The following is a 17,613-nucleotide window of genomic DNA, read 5'->3' as shown; positions in this document are numbered from 1 at the left end:
TTTAATCTTGTTAACAAAACAACAACAACAACTTTTAAATATGAAATATGGATGAACAGAGAGGAGTTTTTAGAGGTTTAATCAATGCAGAGACGGACTTTAAACCGTTTTTGGGTCATTATGCAAGATTAGTACCTTATATTTATGCCAGTTTGTGATGATAAGACACAGGAGATCATATTACTAGTCATAATAGACATTTGGTAAATTATAATGATGTAACCTCATTAATAAATCGTAGTTTAAACCAGCCAGTGACTGAGAGTTCAGGAAGGACTTAACATTCATACTTACAGTTCAGGATCTGTGAACAGTCCCGGTTCTCAACTCTGGAGCAGCTAAATGGAATTCAGCCAGGATTCATCGTTGGCATATTTACATGTGTTTTTCTGATTGACAGACGAAATACCAGACCAGCTCTCACAGATTAGCCTGAAACCCTTTTGTTTTTTTTGGGCCATAATAAATTGAAGAATGCGATCTGAGAGTTGGTGTTTTGTCCATTTCCATCCTCACCACAACTGTACGTTTCCTCTCCATTTCCTATCGACGTGCCCTGCACAGAAAAAGGCTGTTTAAGGAGGAGACACCTCATTTATAGTAATCTAACGAATGCATCATAACCCTCTTCCTCCTTATTTTATGTGCTGATAACAGCATTCTTTTTTAACTTATCAATAATCAAAAATAAGTCATTTTCCAGCCACGATCACCAGACTACTTCTGGAGGACCTGCAGAGAATGAAATGCTTTTATTGTGAAGGTGCGTTAAGTGGCGTGTTTTTCTTGACCGGCTTGACAGCTGCTAGGAGGTGTGTGCAGTGACTCTGTGCACGGTGTGTTTATGATGAGTGGTTCTTATTCTCTGATGAATATAAAAACTCGTACTCTCTGATTCATCGCCACATCTTAGAATAAGATTTACTGAATATTGGGGAACTAGAAAAACGAGTTCTTCAGAGAGCAGCAGAGACGAGCGGAGCTCACTGCAGGTTCTTGTCCACAGCTGAGCGGTGCTGAACCACCGAGGACGGCAGCACAATCACAAGTCCAGCCACAGAAACAAGGAGAAACCGGAGGACCGCTGTGATCACCTGCAGCTCTATTCAGCTGTGATTCAAAGAGCAGTGGAAGACATTCACTCTCCAGCTTTTGATTTCCGAACTTTGCTCGTGACTCATTAAACTGTGGCTCGAGAGGTTTTGGGGGCCGCTCGTGCCGGCCGTGGAGAGCCCGCGTGGACGCGCACGGCCTCGGACACCAATGTTGGATTTACAAAATAGATGAAACGGGCACTGCAGACGACTCCGGTCTCTTATTTCCACAGCGAGTCGCTCTCAGACAATAAAAGTTGAGGACCACAGTCCAACCGTCTCTGATGACGCAGACCGACAGGGACACTGATGTTGTTCACACGTGCCGAGTCTGTTTTCATTCAGCGTCCAGCCGCAGCTGCTCATTTCAACTCATTTAAATCCGACTTGTACAGTACTCACTCAGAAGTTATATTATATTATATAAATTATAATATTATAAATATTCAGGTCTGTCGGTAAAGAGGCAGAAACATCACTGAGTTCAGTTTCTACAGACTGAGATATTTCAACAGTGTGTTAATGAGCTATTTTTCAGAAATGTGAATCCACAATTTTTTAGCAAACAAGTCAAACATTTATCCAGAACCTTCAGCTCAGCATTTATAAATTAAGATTAGCTACTTTAAACATTTACTTTTAGCTTCAACATCATTTATTCTTTTTTAACCTTTTAAACATTTCATCTATCAACCAGTCATCATTTAAGTTATCTATTATTTTATTAACCATTTCCGCTGTTCGTTCTTACATTTAAGTTATTCTACTATTTACTGAATACTTTACTTTGAATATTTACGACTTGAAGCGACTTTGTACATTCTGTCTAAACCTTAATTCATTACTTTTAGCTAATTAAAAAGTTACCATAACTTTTATAAAAGTATTTAAACCATTCATCTACTCCTTTTGCCAGTAACTTTTCCCCTTTTAATCAGCGATCCATTATTACTTTTTCACCCATTTGTCCATAACCATGTATTTACCTTTGAGCTTTTTCACCCTGATATCCATTCTAACATTGATCCAGTACTTGTGTTTGTCTATAATCTGTCTGTTTATAAATCATTTTAAATAACTGTAAAGACTTCTTTCTTACAATATCATGCTTAAATCACAATATATGAAATATAGATATATTTGAATCATTTTCTTTTTTCCAATGAGTTGATTCAATCCTTCCAGCTACTGCTCCCTAAAGCCCCCCTGGTTGGGAATCACTGGCGTAACACTGCCGCTGCATGTTGGTGTGGTCTTGCACCAATCAGTGAATTTTGTGCCTCACTTTTGAGACCCTTCAAAAAAGATCTGAACACAAAGTATGAAACACGGATCATTTTGTCTGCGGCGATAAAGATGGCCACAGCAGAAAAACAAGCCCATTAACAAAGCATCTGGCAAAAGGGTTTAAATAAAAACTATTCACGTTTCATCACGTTACCTCCGGCTGTCTTCTGAGAAACACCTTTTTTTCTCCAGCTCTGAGTTTCCGACGCAGACTTTCTCTCCTTTTCATCATGGCAGACAAAAGAGTGAAAGAGAGGAAGATAAAAAGGTGTCAAGTCTCCGACTCTCAGCTTCACGGGCAGCAGTGAGACTGTGATTTGGCTCTCGGGCATCAAACAAGCCGTCTCGCCTCCTCGCTGGTGGTTCTCAGAGACCGCAGACTTTATTCAGGGCTGAAAGAAAGTCACGTGGCTTCTCTGGATTATGTACAAATAATGAAGTGTTTGTATTTGCGTGCTATTGTCCTAAAAAGCTGCGAAAACGACTAATAATCACACATAAAGTAGCAAGTGACAGTTTTTAGTAGTCAAGTTAGAGATAAAACATCTTTTGAGTTTAAGGTTTATTGTAGAAAATAGTTTGACTTTCCTGCCAACATTTTTTACATAATATTTTTTTATAAATTGGGTCTGATTTCTTGTTCGAGCTGATAAAATCCTACTTTTACTGAGAACATAGAAAGATGATAACATTTGATGAAGTCAACATTTGGAACTATTTTAACGACATTTTCTACCTGTATAGGAGATTCTGGTCAGATTTGCAAAACTAAATTTGAATGTTTGTTTCCACGAAAATAACAACAAAAGTACGTTCAAAACACAAAACAATAATTCTTAGGACCTAAACAAGCAGCATCCATCAGTGATGTCATCAACCATCAGTGATGTCATCGTTGGTTTGTGAACGTTATGAATCCTCCAGTTCAGATTCTGTCCTTCACCATCTTGTTAGTTCGGAGCGGTTTGGAGCAGGAAGTGACCATATTTGGACGAGCTGGGGGAGGAGCCAGCGGTGGATCTGACCGATCTGATCGGAAACCTGACGATACTACGTCCCGCCCACCGATAGCTGTAACCTGACTGCACCACAGGCTTGTCAATCAAACAGACACGCCCCCAAAACCAGGTCTTCTTGAATCTTCTTTTCTAATGAATGAGGGATTATTTTCAGATGGACCTCCAGAAAACTAATAAGAAGGAGTGACTTTAGCTAACAACACCGAGATAACTGATGGACACATTTTATTCACTTTGGATTTGATGAGAGAAGTTGAATGGGAGTCTATGGAGCCGGAGGCTTTTTGGAGCCGACCTCTAGTGGCACTCGCTGGTATTGCAGCTGAAGACAAGTAAGTGTTCTACGTACCGTCTCTGGGTCCGACGTGTATCTGCTGTTGGAAGTCATCCATCTGCTGTAAATTTCTTGAAGAATCCAGTTTCCACGGAAGAGAAATCCACATTTCTGAAAAGTCACTGATAATCTGATGGATACGCTGACCTGCCGAGTGAAACACCGACAACAGAAGTGGACCTTCATCAAACCAAAATATTAATAAAAGTTCAATAAATGTAATAATAAATAAAAACACAGGACAGGAGGTTGTTTATACATCAACCATAAAATGGATTTATTTTACCAGAGGTCCAAACCTATTTTATGTGTGTCCCCAGGATGCATAGAAGATGTCAGTGTATCATCGCAGTTCAACTTCCACTACTACAACCCAGTGTTTACAATCTATGTATTCTGCTGCTCGACCGTTGGTTTGATAATAAAGCCGCGTGCAACTGATTTTATGTCACACTATATCAAAACGCCTAACTGGGACAGGCCTACAATCTGTAGAGGGGGGGAAAGAAACATATGGAGGGGGAAGAAGGCAGTTAAAAAAAAAAAAGATGTCCATCTTCCTCTGAACACAGGGACAGGTGAGGGTCTGGAGGTGAGGACAGGAGAGTAAGGCTACTGGTAGAAGAAGAAAACAACAACAAATCCTCAGTTTTGTCTCGTCGTTGCACTTCTCACTCCAGCATCATGCAGAGAGAAATGGAAGCTCGTACAAAACTGCCGCTGCACTGATCTGCTGAGGCCCTGATCGTAAACAATGAAGGGCCAGGTTCAGGTTAATAGAGGAGGAAAGATGTTAATGGGAAATAGACAAAAGGTTTAGTGAACATCTAACTGCTGCTCAGAGAGCTGGACGGTGGCTGTCAGGTAACTCACCACCATCCACAGGCTTTCAACAGGCTCTGAAATGAACTCCATTCAGGAAGGGTTTTTTTAAGTTTCTCTCCTCGTTACTGTCTGTCACACACCACAGACAGGGGGTGGGGGGGGGTGGGGCTGGGGGAGCAGAGTGTTACGTTTCACTTTAGAAAATCAAAAAAAAATATATCAGAAATTAGAAGTCCATACATAAGTCCGTGTTTTCTCCTCCCTCAGAAGGGGCAGCAGATTTCACAGGGCTGCAGTTGCTCAGCCACACCACCGGGAGGCAGAGCAGGGGGGGCGGTGGGGGCGACGGGGGGGGGGGGGGGGTGACGCTCTCACTCTCAATTTAACCGCTGGACGATGACGGCGTTGAGGAGGTTGGCCTGCTGCAGCGTCTGGCTCTCGTCACACAGCTCCTTGTTGGGGAAGGTGGTCATGAGGACGAACTCTCGGGCGGCCATGGCGGGCCGGGCCGCCACCACAAACTGCCGCAGGTCGGATACCCTGAGGGACACGAGGACACAGCGGGACAGGAAGTGAGGTTACAGCCTCGTGTTTGTGGGACAGGATTAAATACGGTCAACATACGGTTAATATGTTTCGGTGTATTTAAGTCATCACGCTGCTGGAGGTCGTTTCAAGACGACATCAACGTACAGAAACATCCAGCAATAAAACAATGGAGTTCCTCTTTCGATTATATTACACAACAAAGTAATAATATATAGTTTTAAAAAGATGCTAAAACATTCTGGGGCATCTCATGGGCTCTTTATTTCTGTTTTGATGTTAAATGATGATATTTACCCGGTTGATCATGGTAGAGGTGTCTGTATGTTCTTTGAGTTAATTGTTTTATTCGGTTAGTAAATCAATGTGTTATGTTTGTGTATTCTGAGTTGTATTCCATTAGTGACAAATGACCTCGTCCATGAGGCTGCTGCTCAACATGTGGAGGAGGAAGAGTTCATACAAAGACATTGAGAAGTCTGTCAGGTGATCAGAAATAATTATACTAACAATAGAAAATGAACCGAGGCAGATCTGTTGAAGACTGTAACTGAAGACATAAATAAAATGATGTCTCCACACCGTCCCTGAACTCTGTGACCAACAGGTAAAATGTTGGAGTCTGATTCAGTGATCTCTGCAGGAGTTTATGTGATTTCCTCCTAACATGGCTGTTGGTTCCAGCTTCAGTCTTCACCGTGGTTACAGGCCGGAACGATTTCTTCAGCCACTCTGAAGGCTGATGACACCGAATCAGTTCCAACGATGGCTGTGGGTCCAGAGTTTCAGCCGACAGCCTCATCACGTTTGGTCGTCAGCGTCATTTTTGTTGTCTGATGACAGCACGAGGAAAACAAACCTTCCACTTCATTCATTATCACAAAAATAGGAGCTGCCAATAATTACTCAGCTTGTGTTTTAAGGTCCCCTAGATGCACGTTGCTGTTCAATAAATGATGTGAGAGTTCTACATGACACAAAGTGGGAGATATTGATGAGATCAGGATTTAGTAATTTCCACTTTCTCTCATTGATGTTTAGTGTCTCCGAGCAGCTGCTACAAGCAACACAAGCTCGTGTTCAGTAAACAGCTGAGTGGTAAGACTTAGTTCAACTTCTCTGCCTCTGCAATCGTACCATATCTTTGTTTTAACGTTTTAAACCTTCCACCAGAGGCAGATCTGTGATGCATTTTGTGTGTCAACATTTCCACAGATGCCTCACCTGTGAGTGTGGTTGAACTTCTGCACCAGCTTGCCGCCGTCGGCCAGCCGGATCTGAATGTTGGTGACGGGCTGGGAGGGGTCGAGGTTCACGGACGTGGTGGCTTGGGCCTGGCTGGCAGCCTCGTCCTGCTGGGAGGTGTCCGGAGCTGAAACCAGGTCTGGAGTGGCACTAGAGGGAGGAGGCAGACTGTTTTTGTGTTAAACTGTTGCCATGGTGAATAATACGTGAGCTGCGACACATTTGATGGGATGTTACACCAACACATTACTTGATTTATCTTCAGTCCTCTTTCAGCAGCAGCACAGCTGTTTCCTGCCACAGTTTGGTTTTCTCTTTTACTATTTCAACCCCATTTTCAATCTATTTATCAAATATACTGTCTATTGTTGACTGCTATTAACTTTATTTCTATTGAGATACTGAAAGATTTCATGCAAAATAGCCTTTTTTAAACGATTCAGTGTCAAACTTCTGCTGTCCTGTGATTCTGTGAGCTACAAAAAAACAACCCAGTTTTCAGCTCTGCGACTTTGTACAATCTTTAGAGAAATAATAATGCAGCCAACTCCTCAAATTACCTGAAGCAGGAGACTTCTAATATTTGGTAAATGTGTAGTTACTTCCAACTTGTAGCTTCATGTCAGGTAACAAGTAAAACTGAGCCGTTCACGTATCGAGAGCTCAGAGGATTTACTTTGTTTTGAAAGTGATGTACGAAGGTGGATCGATAAGTTGTGAGACGGCTCCTGTTGCAGCACCATCACCTGTCAAGTATACATGTACTTTTATTCAACTTATTATGATTTATTATTAAAAAAAAAGAGAATTCTTTCAATTTATCTGAAAAAAAAAACCCAACTTTGGATATTCATAGATTTTTCTGGACAGTGGCTGAATCAGAATAATGTGTGCCTGGGCAAATTGTAAATTGTTTTATTTGGGTTTGATGTAAATCCTCGTCTCTGATTGGTTATTCCTGTTTATTCAGGCTTCATAGAGTTACATTCAAGAATTTAAAGACCATAATTAAACCCTCATTTATTTTCAGTACTTCTCAACAGTAAATAGCAAATACACTGATTCCTGAAGATAAATAAATTACATGGAAAGTAGCAGAAAATAGATCAACCAACTGAAAAAGATCATTTTATACTCCAATCAGCATTTGTCCATTATGACACGCTGCACTTCCTTGTTATTTTACAGGTGCATCATGTGACCAGCTGCTCAATAACCATATAGAAAATCATGCGACAGAAAAATGTGAATTTGACTTGCACATATTCTTTCACTTTAAGAATGACGTCTCACAATGACATACAAAAAATATCATGTCTACAGCAGGCATGGGAAAATATCAAAATTGTATTAAATATGTTAATATTCTAATTAAAATTAAGATATTAAGAAAAGATATTTTAATACATTACTGTATTTGTCTTTTCTTTATAAAACAGAATTCAAAGTGTTTTATACCTCTATCCTTAATTTCTGCCTGCATGTGATTCATCAGGAGCTGCTCTTAAAAATGAATCTTCTACTTTGCTGGATTAACATTGATATCTGTGACTTACTGTAACTTTTCTTTGCTTTTTAACAAAGATTGTATTTATTCCAAATATTTTTTTTTTTCATAAAATGAATCAGCAATACAAAGTATAATTTACACTACATGTGTAATTTTGCGCTATTAACATGCCATTATTTTACGATCATAAGATGTAAATATGCAGTTCATGTAATACCAACATCAGTCACATGACTTATTAGAAACCAGCCGTGTATCTGGAATGGGCCGACACCTAAAGATCATTCATGTCCACGTAGAACAAGTACGACCGGTTTACTGCTGCTCTCTGATCCGGTACAGAAACAATACAGGCGTCATCTTATCAGATGAAAAGCAGAACTGCTCATCAGCCTCACCTTCCCAGCTTCTGTCCTTCACCTCCGAAGGCTCTGAAGGCCGTCTTGGGTTTGGCGAAGTCCTCGTCCCGGTGGTCCTCCATGTCCAGGTTGACCTGGCCGCCCCGAGACCGCTGCCTCAGCTCCAGAGGAATCTCCCTGCAGGTTGATCACATCGATCAGGGAGGTGACTCGCTAAGAAAGAGCTCAGTGCCTGCATACATATTTCTATAGATCTGTGGAACATAGAGTGAGTTCGGTCGCTCTCACCCTCTTCTGATCGCCTCGAGGAAGTTGGCGTTTCCAGGATCGCTGTAGTTTCTGAGGTCTCCGTTATCCAGACTGAAACCTGTCTTCCACAGCTTCAGCACCACATGTACCTAACACACACACACACACACACACACACACACACACACACACACACACACACACACACACACACACACACACACACACACACACACACACACACACACACCACATCATGTACTGCATATAAACCAACAGTCTTGAGTAGCAAACTGCAGCAGCATGATTTCAAACAGGACTTTTTCTTTTAGTGTGCAGCAGTTGATCTCGTCACTGAATGATTGATCTATATAAAACATAAAAGATGTCTGAGATGTTACAGGTTTAGTGTTGTCAGGATTTGACCCCATCTGCTCTGAGGCTCAGCAGCTACTTTTAGAGCTAAATCAGGAGTAACATGCTTGCAGCTTTGGGATGTTTTGTGAACATGACCGCAGGTATAAACCTACAAAACGTTACAAGACTCAGCTCATGGCTTTCAGATTTGGATTAATGATTCGTAGGTCTCCTGGAATTTTGTTTAATCAAATCTGTTAATTGGTGTTGTTTTATCACTGAAAATGTAACAGTGCCTGAGGCATCGACCCTAAAGGGTGACTTACTGCCAGGAAATGTGAATGTAAAAAGAGGAAGCCGGATGTGTACTCACATCCTGCTGGCTGTTGCCACCTCGTCTCTCTCCGGCCACGTAGGCGGACTCCTCCTCAGGAGCTGCCCCGAGTCTGTAACCTCCACCAACGAAGGCCTGGGAACATGAATAAATTACGCTGTGTTTGTAATTCTACTTCCTCCCGAGTGATCGTCTCGTCTCGTCTTTCTTTTCTTTTGTTTTTTACGTACACATACACCTTAGGAGAATCACTTCACCTTAGCTCTACTGGGCTCTCCTGGTCCCCTCCCGCTCCGGTCCAAAGGCACAGCGCCGTGCTCCCGGGCCCCTTTGAACAGATCCTCCACCACTTCGTTGGAGCTCTTCTTCTTGGGAGGCCCAACGATCTGCTGCCCGCTGCGCTCCGATCCGCCCGCGAAAAACCTGACAGGCAGACAAAAAAGGTTTTATTTCACACTAATTGCCTGTATGTTGGTTGTTGTTTTTTAACACAAAGAAACACACAAGACTTTGGCCTCTGCATTTAACCAATCTGTGAGCTGTTGGGACCTTTGATCCCTGAAACTCGTCTCTCAGTATGATCCGATTCTTCTACCAAAGATTTGACCATGGTTCTCTCACATCGGTCAACTTTCACCAAGAAACCACGATTATAAAGTGTAAAGGGACCAGCGGTGAAGTCGGTACCACCTCCCACATAAAACAAGTCATCTAAATGTGTTCATATTGTGGGCCACTTCACTCTCAAATTATAAAACCTTTTGTGAGTGCGATCTCCGTTTCCATGGCAACACATGGGGTATGACCAAGAACTGGAAAACAATCAGTCGCATCAGTAGACTCTTATGTAACGTATGCAATATTTACTACTCCAGGAAGTGGTCGGGCCCTTAAGTGTGTGACTATCCGTGGTGTTACGGTACGGGTGCTCGGAGCGACCAAAAAGGACCAAAAGAGACCCGACTTCACCAAATGGGTCATTTCATATTATATGAAACTTAACTCCAATTATATATTACACCGAGAAGGAGGAGTGATATTTCGTGTAATGTCATGATGATTTGAGGACGTTCCAAATGTTCAGTTGACCAATCAGATCTCTGGGTCGGAACCACTTGTTGTATAAAGTCGAATAAAGCCTGATGACATCACACATCCATTTAGTGCTGCAGAGGGAGAAATCCAACAGTGGATTATAGACTAAACTACAGTCAACCCGTTGCGTTGACTAGAAATCCATCTTTAGCAACACTCAATAGAGGCGACATGTTAACCAGCTTAAAGAAGTCGTACCTGGAACGGTTCTCAATAAACACATGAGCCTCGTCAAAAGTTAACCGGTGGACTTTCTTGACTTCTTCATGTTTTTGAGACCATCAGTTGTGTTGTGTTGAGATAATGTTGACATACACATTGAATAGCCCCATTTATGTTCAGTAGTAATCCATGTTATGGCAAGAACCGCTCAACTATGTAAAGACAGCAACAGTTCTCCATTTAGAAAATGTCTGCGACAAACAAGCAAAACAAACACTTGTGTCCCACGTGAGGACTGCGCTCCAGGAGAGGAAGGAAAGGTGGTCTTTACTGGTGAATTCAAGACGACGCTGAACCAGCATGTTTACCACAGCAACACACCGACCCATCTGGTTTGAGCTTAGCGTCTGTGTTTGTCTGTTGGACAAAGAGGTAAACTGATGGAAGTGCTGCATCACATGAATCTGGCCTCCACAATCACCCAGCTAAACCCCGCTGAGACGGAGAAGCAGCCAACAGATGGTCAGCGTACGAGGGAAACTCCTTCAGGACAGCTGGAAAAGCTGCGGGTGACGACCTCATCAGGCTGGTTGATAACAGAAAGCTGTTATTGAAACCAACGGTGGAAGAAGAATCTAAAATTTTAAACTTTTTGTTGTTGCTATCGACACAAATCCAAATGTGTAATTTCATAGTTTTGATGTCCTCAGTTTTGAGTAGGAGGTGTGTCCGAACTGTCATAGACATTAAGGAAACACGTGAAAATGACCTGAGCTACAAAATCCATGTAGCTGCATTATGTTACTGACAATATGGGAACTAAAACAACCAAAGAAAAAGATGCCTCAATCCGACATTCATAGCACACTGGACAAAAGCCAAGTTTCCCCCATAAAACCAGGTGAGACAGCAAAACTTTCAAAACCCAGTAAATATCAAAAGTCATCGTTCACTGCAAGGCTGAGCTAGAAGGAATGTAAATGATGTGTGCTCCTTCAATTGACTGTGGATGAAACGGTTTGTGTTCTTCAGTTCAGTAAAAGCACTAAAAGGCCACGAGCAGCCCACACGGACCGCTGCACCGCCCCGGCAGCAGGATCTGCCGACGCTGCAGAACGAGCGACCGGCTCGCAGTGAACGAGGTGGAACCAAAAATAGTTTGGTGCATTCTGGAACCAGCCGCTCGCTGTGACGTCCTACCGTCCAGGCACTCTGAGGACAAGACGGACAACATCGGCAGCCTCCAACGACAGTCAGAACACATTCAGGAGAGTGAGATCGTCCTCCAAGGACGACTGCAACACAAAAATGAACTAGACAGCCTCGTTTTTTATCAGTGTTATCAGTTTTATTCCCTCCGACCCTCTGAAGTGTCTTTAAATATGACAACGAATCCCTGAAAGGGCCTTGAAAGCTCCAGATGGAGCAACAAACAGACAAATATCTCTTGTATGGTCTTTTGTTTTTTTAAATCTGTTTATTTATATATTTTTGACATTTTCACTAAAGACAAATAAAAAGTGGACGCTGGGAACTGAACTTACCTTTGGCCTTCTTCCTCATCGCTCTCATCCTCTGCCTCGTGCATCAGATCTCTGAAGGAGGTCACTCTGGGCTGACTGCTGCAGAGGAGGACGAGGAAACGTTTTCATACGTTACAAAATCATAGTGGTGGTAAAAGAAACAGTAGAAACAGAATAAATATGTTACATGGGGTACTGTTGGACTTTGCACTCGTAAATATGACTGGATTTGGATCAGAACAAAGCCGGGCTCGGCAATAACGGTTGCCATTGACAACGATTTCAGGATTTTTCCCTTACATTGTAACACGTAGGCCAAAGTGCTTTTTCTACAGAACCTGAGCTGAATGGACACAAAACAACAACGGTGAGTCGGGAGGGCGCCCAACACTCGTGTGTGTGTGTGTGTGTGTGTGTGTGTGTGTGTGTGTGTGTGTGTGTGTGTGTGTGTGTGTGTGTGTGTGTGTGTGTGTGACATCTGACCAGAGTATGAAGTGAGCAGTACCGCTGTGTGAACATTGCAGTGCAGAGTTGTGACCAAGTGATGTGATCGTTGGTTTGTGAACGTTATGAATCCTCCAGTTCAGATTCTGTCTGTCACCATCTTTGCTAGTTCAGAGCGGTTTGGAGCAGGAAGTGACCATATTTGGACGAGCTGGGGGAGGAGCCAGCGGTGGATCTGACCGATCTGATCGGAAACCTGACGATACTACGTCCCGCCCACCGATAGCTGTAACCTGACTGCACCACAGGCCTGTCAATCAAACAGACACGCCCCCAAAACCAGGTCTTCTTGAATCTTCTTTTCTAATGAATGAGGGATTATTTTCAGATGGACCTCCAGAAAACTAAGAAGAAGGAGTGACTTTAGCTAACAACACCGAGATAACTGATGGACACATTTTATTCACTTTGGATTTGATGAGAGAAGTTGAATGGGAGTCTATGGAGCCGGAGGCTTTTTGGAGCCGACCTCTAGTGGCACTCGCTGGTATTGCAGCTGAAGACACTTCTGGATCAGAACCATTTTACAGACCTGAAGCTACGAACTCTTTTATATCCAGTCTGTGGGGTCATGACCAAAAAGCAGTGATGTGATTTCTGTTTATGAAGGCGAAGAGAACTGAGTTATTTGACTTTGAGGAGAAAAGTTGGGAGTTACTCATCAACAACACAAATGAATGTGTACATTGATTCATTCATACAGTATTAATTTCTCAAAATGTACGGTGAATAAAATAAAACAACCATATTTTCAGTGCTGAGAAGAAAATACCCACTTTTAAAAGTTAGTGTTTATCAGTGAACAAGGTGCTGCATATTTTACCTGGGCCCTGCGGACCGGGACACCGAGGAGCCTCCCTCGGGTTGAGGAAGCGTCACTATGTCGTCATCGGCTCCATCCTCGAAGAAACTGGCGAGTGCAAGCTGAGGGAAGGAGAGGCATTCAGACAAAATGTAACGGCAATACAAAACATGGTTTTAAAACAAAGCACTAAGACAGAAATGAAAACAAGAGTTACAGTGCAGGTTAAGAAATCAATAATTATTGGATTTATTAAAATGAATCTTATTTTTGCATTATTTTTTGGTGAAGAAAAGTTTTCATGATGGCCAATTTATCCGTGGATTCCAATATATCGGTGATAGTCCAATAGCTGGCTGATAAAATCAGCTGTCTGATATAATCAGCTGGCTGATATAAGAACAACTCCACTGGACTCTGCTACCAATGATCCGTCCCTCCAGGATTTCACAGAGTTTTTTTGTGATTGTTGAGATCAAATATGTTTGATTTTGCGGTGGATTTTCTTTAAAAAAAAAAATTATGACGTAATTTGCAGTTTTCAGTGAGTTTTTTTTTGCATAAAATTGCAGTAATTCTAAAAAAATTGCAAGTTAAGTCAAAGTTGACTTTTTTAAAGCACTCACTGATAAAGGAATAAATATGTAATCACTTCCTGTGATAATCCTGCTGCACATCACAGAAATATTCTCGGTCTCATCTTTTATTTATGTATTTATTACACTTAGAGGACCGTGGAGATAAAAAGGTCCTAAAAGGTCCTAGAAGCTGCGTATGTTTCCAGAACAGACGTCTGTGACTGGAATATAGAAACAAGGACTACATCAGCCTTTCAAAATAAGAGCTTTAGATGCTGTTTAATTCATGTTCATTCAACACATAGACCTGCTGGATGAAACCAACACCTCAGCCAGGAGCTCGATAACTTCACTCCATCTACGTTGAGGTTCCTGCGTGATTTCGCGTCAAACAACAGTGATGAGTGACGTATATTCCGTTTCTCTGACGTCATACTGACGACGCCAGGACTGTGTAATAAAAATCCAACCATATCCCATTCTTCACTTTCATTTTTCTCAGATTTAAAGCTCCCTTTTCCTTTAATCGCGGTGGCCGGTACGCGTCCCGGCTCCATGTCCGTGTCCACGGACACAGCGTCGGTGTTCACCGGGACATCCGACATCACAGCTGCTTCACTTTCTAACGTTAATCTAGCGTTACGGGCTAACGGTAGCTTAGCACGGGTCACTGGACTCACGGCGGACCGGCCAGCCTCCTCCGACATGAGCCGGCAGCGGTTCTACCAGCCGGGACGGTGTCCGCTCCCCGGCTGTGTTACAGTCGTGTCGGTGGAGAGAGGAAGAAGCGCCCCGGGTTCAATTGTCAAAGGGTGACTTGCACAAATTAAACCGGCAACACGGGCTAACACGTTAGCCGGCGAGCTACTCGTCTGACACCGGTCACAGAACCGCGTTTCCCTTTGAAAACGTCCACCGGACGGTCCGCCGCGACTCCGTGAAAAAGCACCAAAGTACCGTACCTGTAAATTCCAGCCAGCGGACTCCAGGAAGAACCGGGCCCTCTCCTCGTCCACATCAGTAACAGCGACGAACTCCCTCACTGACTCCTCTTGGCTCGCCATTTTGATTTGCTCCTTCGAAGACTCGTCCGCTTCCACCTGAGGAAACAAGCAACAGATGGATGGTTCCTACGTGGTTTCAAACGAGGGACCACAACAAGACTTAAATTAAACATTTAAAATGAAACAAGTTGGCTGACGCGTGGCTCAAAACATGCTCCTTTTTGTTTTTAAAGTATATGATCACTCTTTTAATTTGAATAGCTCATACGGTGTCTTTTTTTAGAACCAGTTTTCTGCGCTGCTGACATTGTTTTGACCAGTAGGTGGCGACGTATCCACAGATGACGCAGAGCAGTCACTTTGGAACAAAGGCCTTAAAGTATTGACTCCACGATCAAAAAGAAAACACGCAAAGTGTGCACATGCCTGCCTCAGACATTTCCGTGTTAGGTGAAGCGTCAGTTCATAGCTTTTTAATCACAAACATTATTCCTCGGTTTAGCGCCTGCTTTTATTAGTAGAGTATTTGCCTTTAGACATTATTCATGTTTTCATCTCATCGTGTCTCATTAATCAGATTTCATCCCATTTCATCAAGATACGACACATCGGTGTGAAAGCTTCAAAATACAGCCATCAGATATTTAATCTGCATTTCATCACACTTTTTCAGCTCCTGATCTCTCGTTGACGTTCTTGTAGGAGTCCACCGTCAAACAGATGCTGATTGAAGTGGGACATCCTCACCTCCGACTGAAACTGCCCCGGTAAACACGCGCCTCTGATTTCAGCACAATAAGCAGACGGTGAGAGTTACCCCACGGGAGACACCTTTGTACCCCCGATAAGGTGTCCGACGGTCAGATGGCATCACGCAATAAGTACCAGACGGATCGGGAGCATCGTAATTGTTTCTGGAGGGAAAAAGGGTTGATGGGGTTGTTTGATCTTCAAGGCTAATTAATCTGTAGCAATGTGTGAAAACCAATGTTGTCACCTCACATCGTGAGACACAAACCTCCCCCTCCTCATCCCCCTCCCCCTCCTCATCCCCCTCCCCCTCCTCCCCCTCCTCAGACACACGAGGAGCCGCAGAAAAACACCGCTTTACACACAGAGGGGGTTCAAGTGTGCGGTGATCATATAGTTCCCCCTTCGGATGTTTTTAGCTTCGGGGTCTGTGATGAGGCAACAGCACTCAGAAACAGGGCAAGAGAGAAAAGATGTGTCGACCTGCAAACATTCACAGCGGCAGAAACGGAGGAAGAAAACCAGAACGAGGTGTGCTGCAGTTATTGTGTATCTGGAGACTGGAAACTGGACATTTTAGAGGCCGATACTGATATCAATATCAATATATTCTTTATAAATATACCGTATACACAATATAAAATCACATTTTTTAAATGATCCATCAACTGTGGTTATTAAACAACTTTGACACTTTGAGGCCCGATATTTTACAGTTTACGCTGATGTCAGAGCAAAGAAACAGTCAGCTTTACTGAGAAGTTAACAACAATAATTAATAATATAACAAATGAAAAAATACAAAGACTCCAAACATCTTATTTTTGCATTATTGGTTTGTGAAGAAAAGTTTTCATATTGGCCAACTTATCCGCTGATCCCAATATATCTGTGACAGTCCAATGTTATTATACTATATTAGCCGATAAAATCAGCTGGCTGATATAAGAACAACTCCACTGGAATCTGTTATTAATGATCCGTCCCTCCAGGATTTGGTGTAGTTTTTTGTGATTGTTGAGATCAAAAATGTTTGATTTTGCGGCAGATTTTCTTTAAAAAATTGTGATGTCATTTGCAGTTTTTTGCGTAAAATTGAAGGAATTCGAAAAAAATTACAAGTTACATAGTAATTTTTTTCTTTTTTTAAAAGTGCCACCTGATAAAGGAATAAATATGTAATCACTTCATGTGATAATAATCCTGCTGCACATCACAGAAATATTTTAGCTCTGATCTTTTTTTAATTTATTTATTGAACTTAGAGGACCGTGGAGGTAAAAGCTCCTAAAAGGTCCTAGAAGCTGCGTATGTTTCCAGAACAGACCGTCTGTGACTGGAATATAGAAACAAGGACGACATCAGCTGTCAAAATAAGAGCTTTAGATGCTGTTTAATTCATGTTCATTCAACACATAGACCTGCTGGATGAAACCAACAAAGAGACGTCTCTGACAACTGGACGTGTGGACAAAACTCATTTAACATCCAGTAATATGGAATCACTTCCTTTGATCACAAACATTTAATCACATCATTTTAATGTGAAGAACACATTTCCCACAAACCCCATCACTTCCTGTTTCTCCTCTTGTTCAGGTTTCCTCCAGTGAACAGTTTGTTTTGGTGATGAGGTGAGAGGAGGAGAACCGTGCTGATTGTGAATGAGGAGTTATTTGTGTTAATGAAGTGAGTTTTGTTTGAAAAGACTTAACTTAATGTCGTTCATACTTTCAGCTCCGATTCACACAAGTGTAACGTATCGCCGGGAGGGACTGGTGATATTAGCAGAAAGGACCGAACACAGAAATCTGTCTGTAAGAGTCAGTCAGAACATGTGACAGCTTGACATCAGTGAAAGTTGCCTCAGGACGTCCCTAGGCGTGTGTGTGTGTGTGTGTGTGTGTGTGTGTGTGTGTGTGTGTGTGTGTGTGTGTGTGTGTGTGTGTGTGTGTGTGTGTGTGTGTGTGTGTGTGTACATACATGTGTGTTTATCTTCCTCTGAGATTTGAGGCTGCTGTTGTTGAAGTGTAACG

The 17,613-nt window shown here is 42.4% G+C and overlaps 1 protein-coding gene across 3 annotated transcripts; it reads right to left on the bottom strand.

Annotated features, from left to right (window-relative positions):
* Nucleotides 1-3,983: 3,983 nt before the first annotated feature.
* On the bottom strand, nt 3,984-15,617 carry nsfl1c (NSFL1 (p97) cofactor (p47)). Of its 3 annotated transcripts, XM_069708380.1 has the most exons (10): nt 15,575-15,617; nt 14,786-14,923; nt 13,267-13,367; nt 11,961-12,035; nt 9,417-9,582; nt 9,199-9,294; nt 8,508-8,617; nt 8,259-8,396; nt 6,330-6,518; nt 3,984-5,099 (listed from the first exon to the last, which is right to left on the bottom strand). In XM_069708380.1, the coding sequence occupies exons 2-10, from the start codon at nt 14,885-14,887 to the stop codon at nt 4,937-4,939; spliced, it is 1,140 nt and encodes a 379-aa protein (XP_069564481.1). In that variant the 5' UTR covers nt 14,888-14,923; nt 15,575-15,617; the 3' UTR covers nt 3,984-4,936. The 3 variants fall into 3 exon arrangements, with proteins under 3 accessions (XP_069564481.1, XP_069564483.1, XP_069564482.1); XM_069708382.1 differs by lacking the exon at nt 15,575-15,617 and having other exon boundaries at nt 6,330-6,500; nt 14,786-14,914; XM_069708381.1 differs by lacking the exon at nt 15,575-15,617 and having other exon boundaries at nt 6,330-6,500; nt 11,961-12,038; nt 14,786-14,913.
* Nucleotides 15,618-17,613: the final 1,996 nt, after the last annotated feature.

This window comes from Brachyistius frenatus, unplaced genomic scaffold (assembly GCF_029030835.1).
Source record: "Brachyistius frenatus isolate BFR_SWC_R1_liver_20210118 unplaced genomic scaffold, ASM2903083v1 Contig_75, whole genome shotgun sequence".
Classification (NCBI taxonomy): Eukaryota; Metazoa; Chordata; class Actinopteri; family Embiotocidae; genus Brachyistius; species Brachyistius frenatus.
The sequence above is the reverse complement of the archived record's forward strand: the minus strand, read 5'-3'. Positions and strand labels throughout refer to the sequence as shown.

Coding starts and splice junctions, on each gene's coding strand:
- nsfl1c (XM_069708380.1), bottom strand. CDS start 14,887: ATGGCGAGCCAAGAGGAGTCAGTGAGGGAGTTCGTCGCTGTTACTGAT. Junction 12,036..13,266: donor TCCCGGTCCGCAGGGCCCAG/GTAAAATATGCA, acceptor CCTCTGCAGCAG/TCAGCCCAGAGTGACCTCCT. Junction 5,100..6,329: donor AAGTTCAACCACACTCACAG/GTGAGGCATCTG, acceptor CGTGTCCCTCAG/GGTATCCGACCTGCGGCAGT.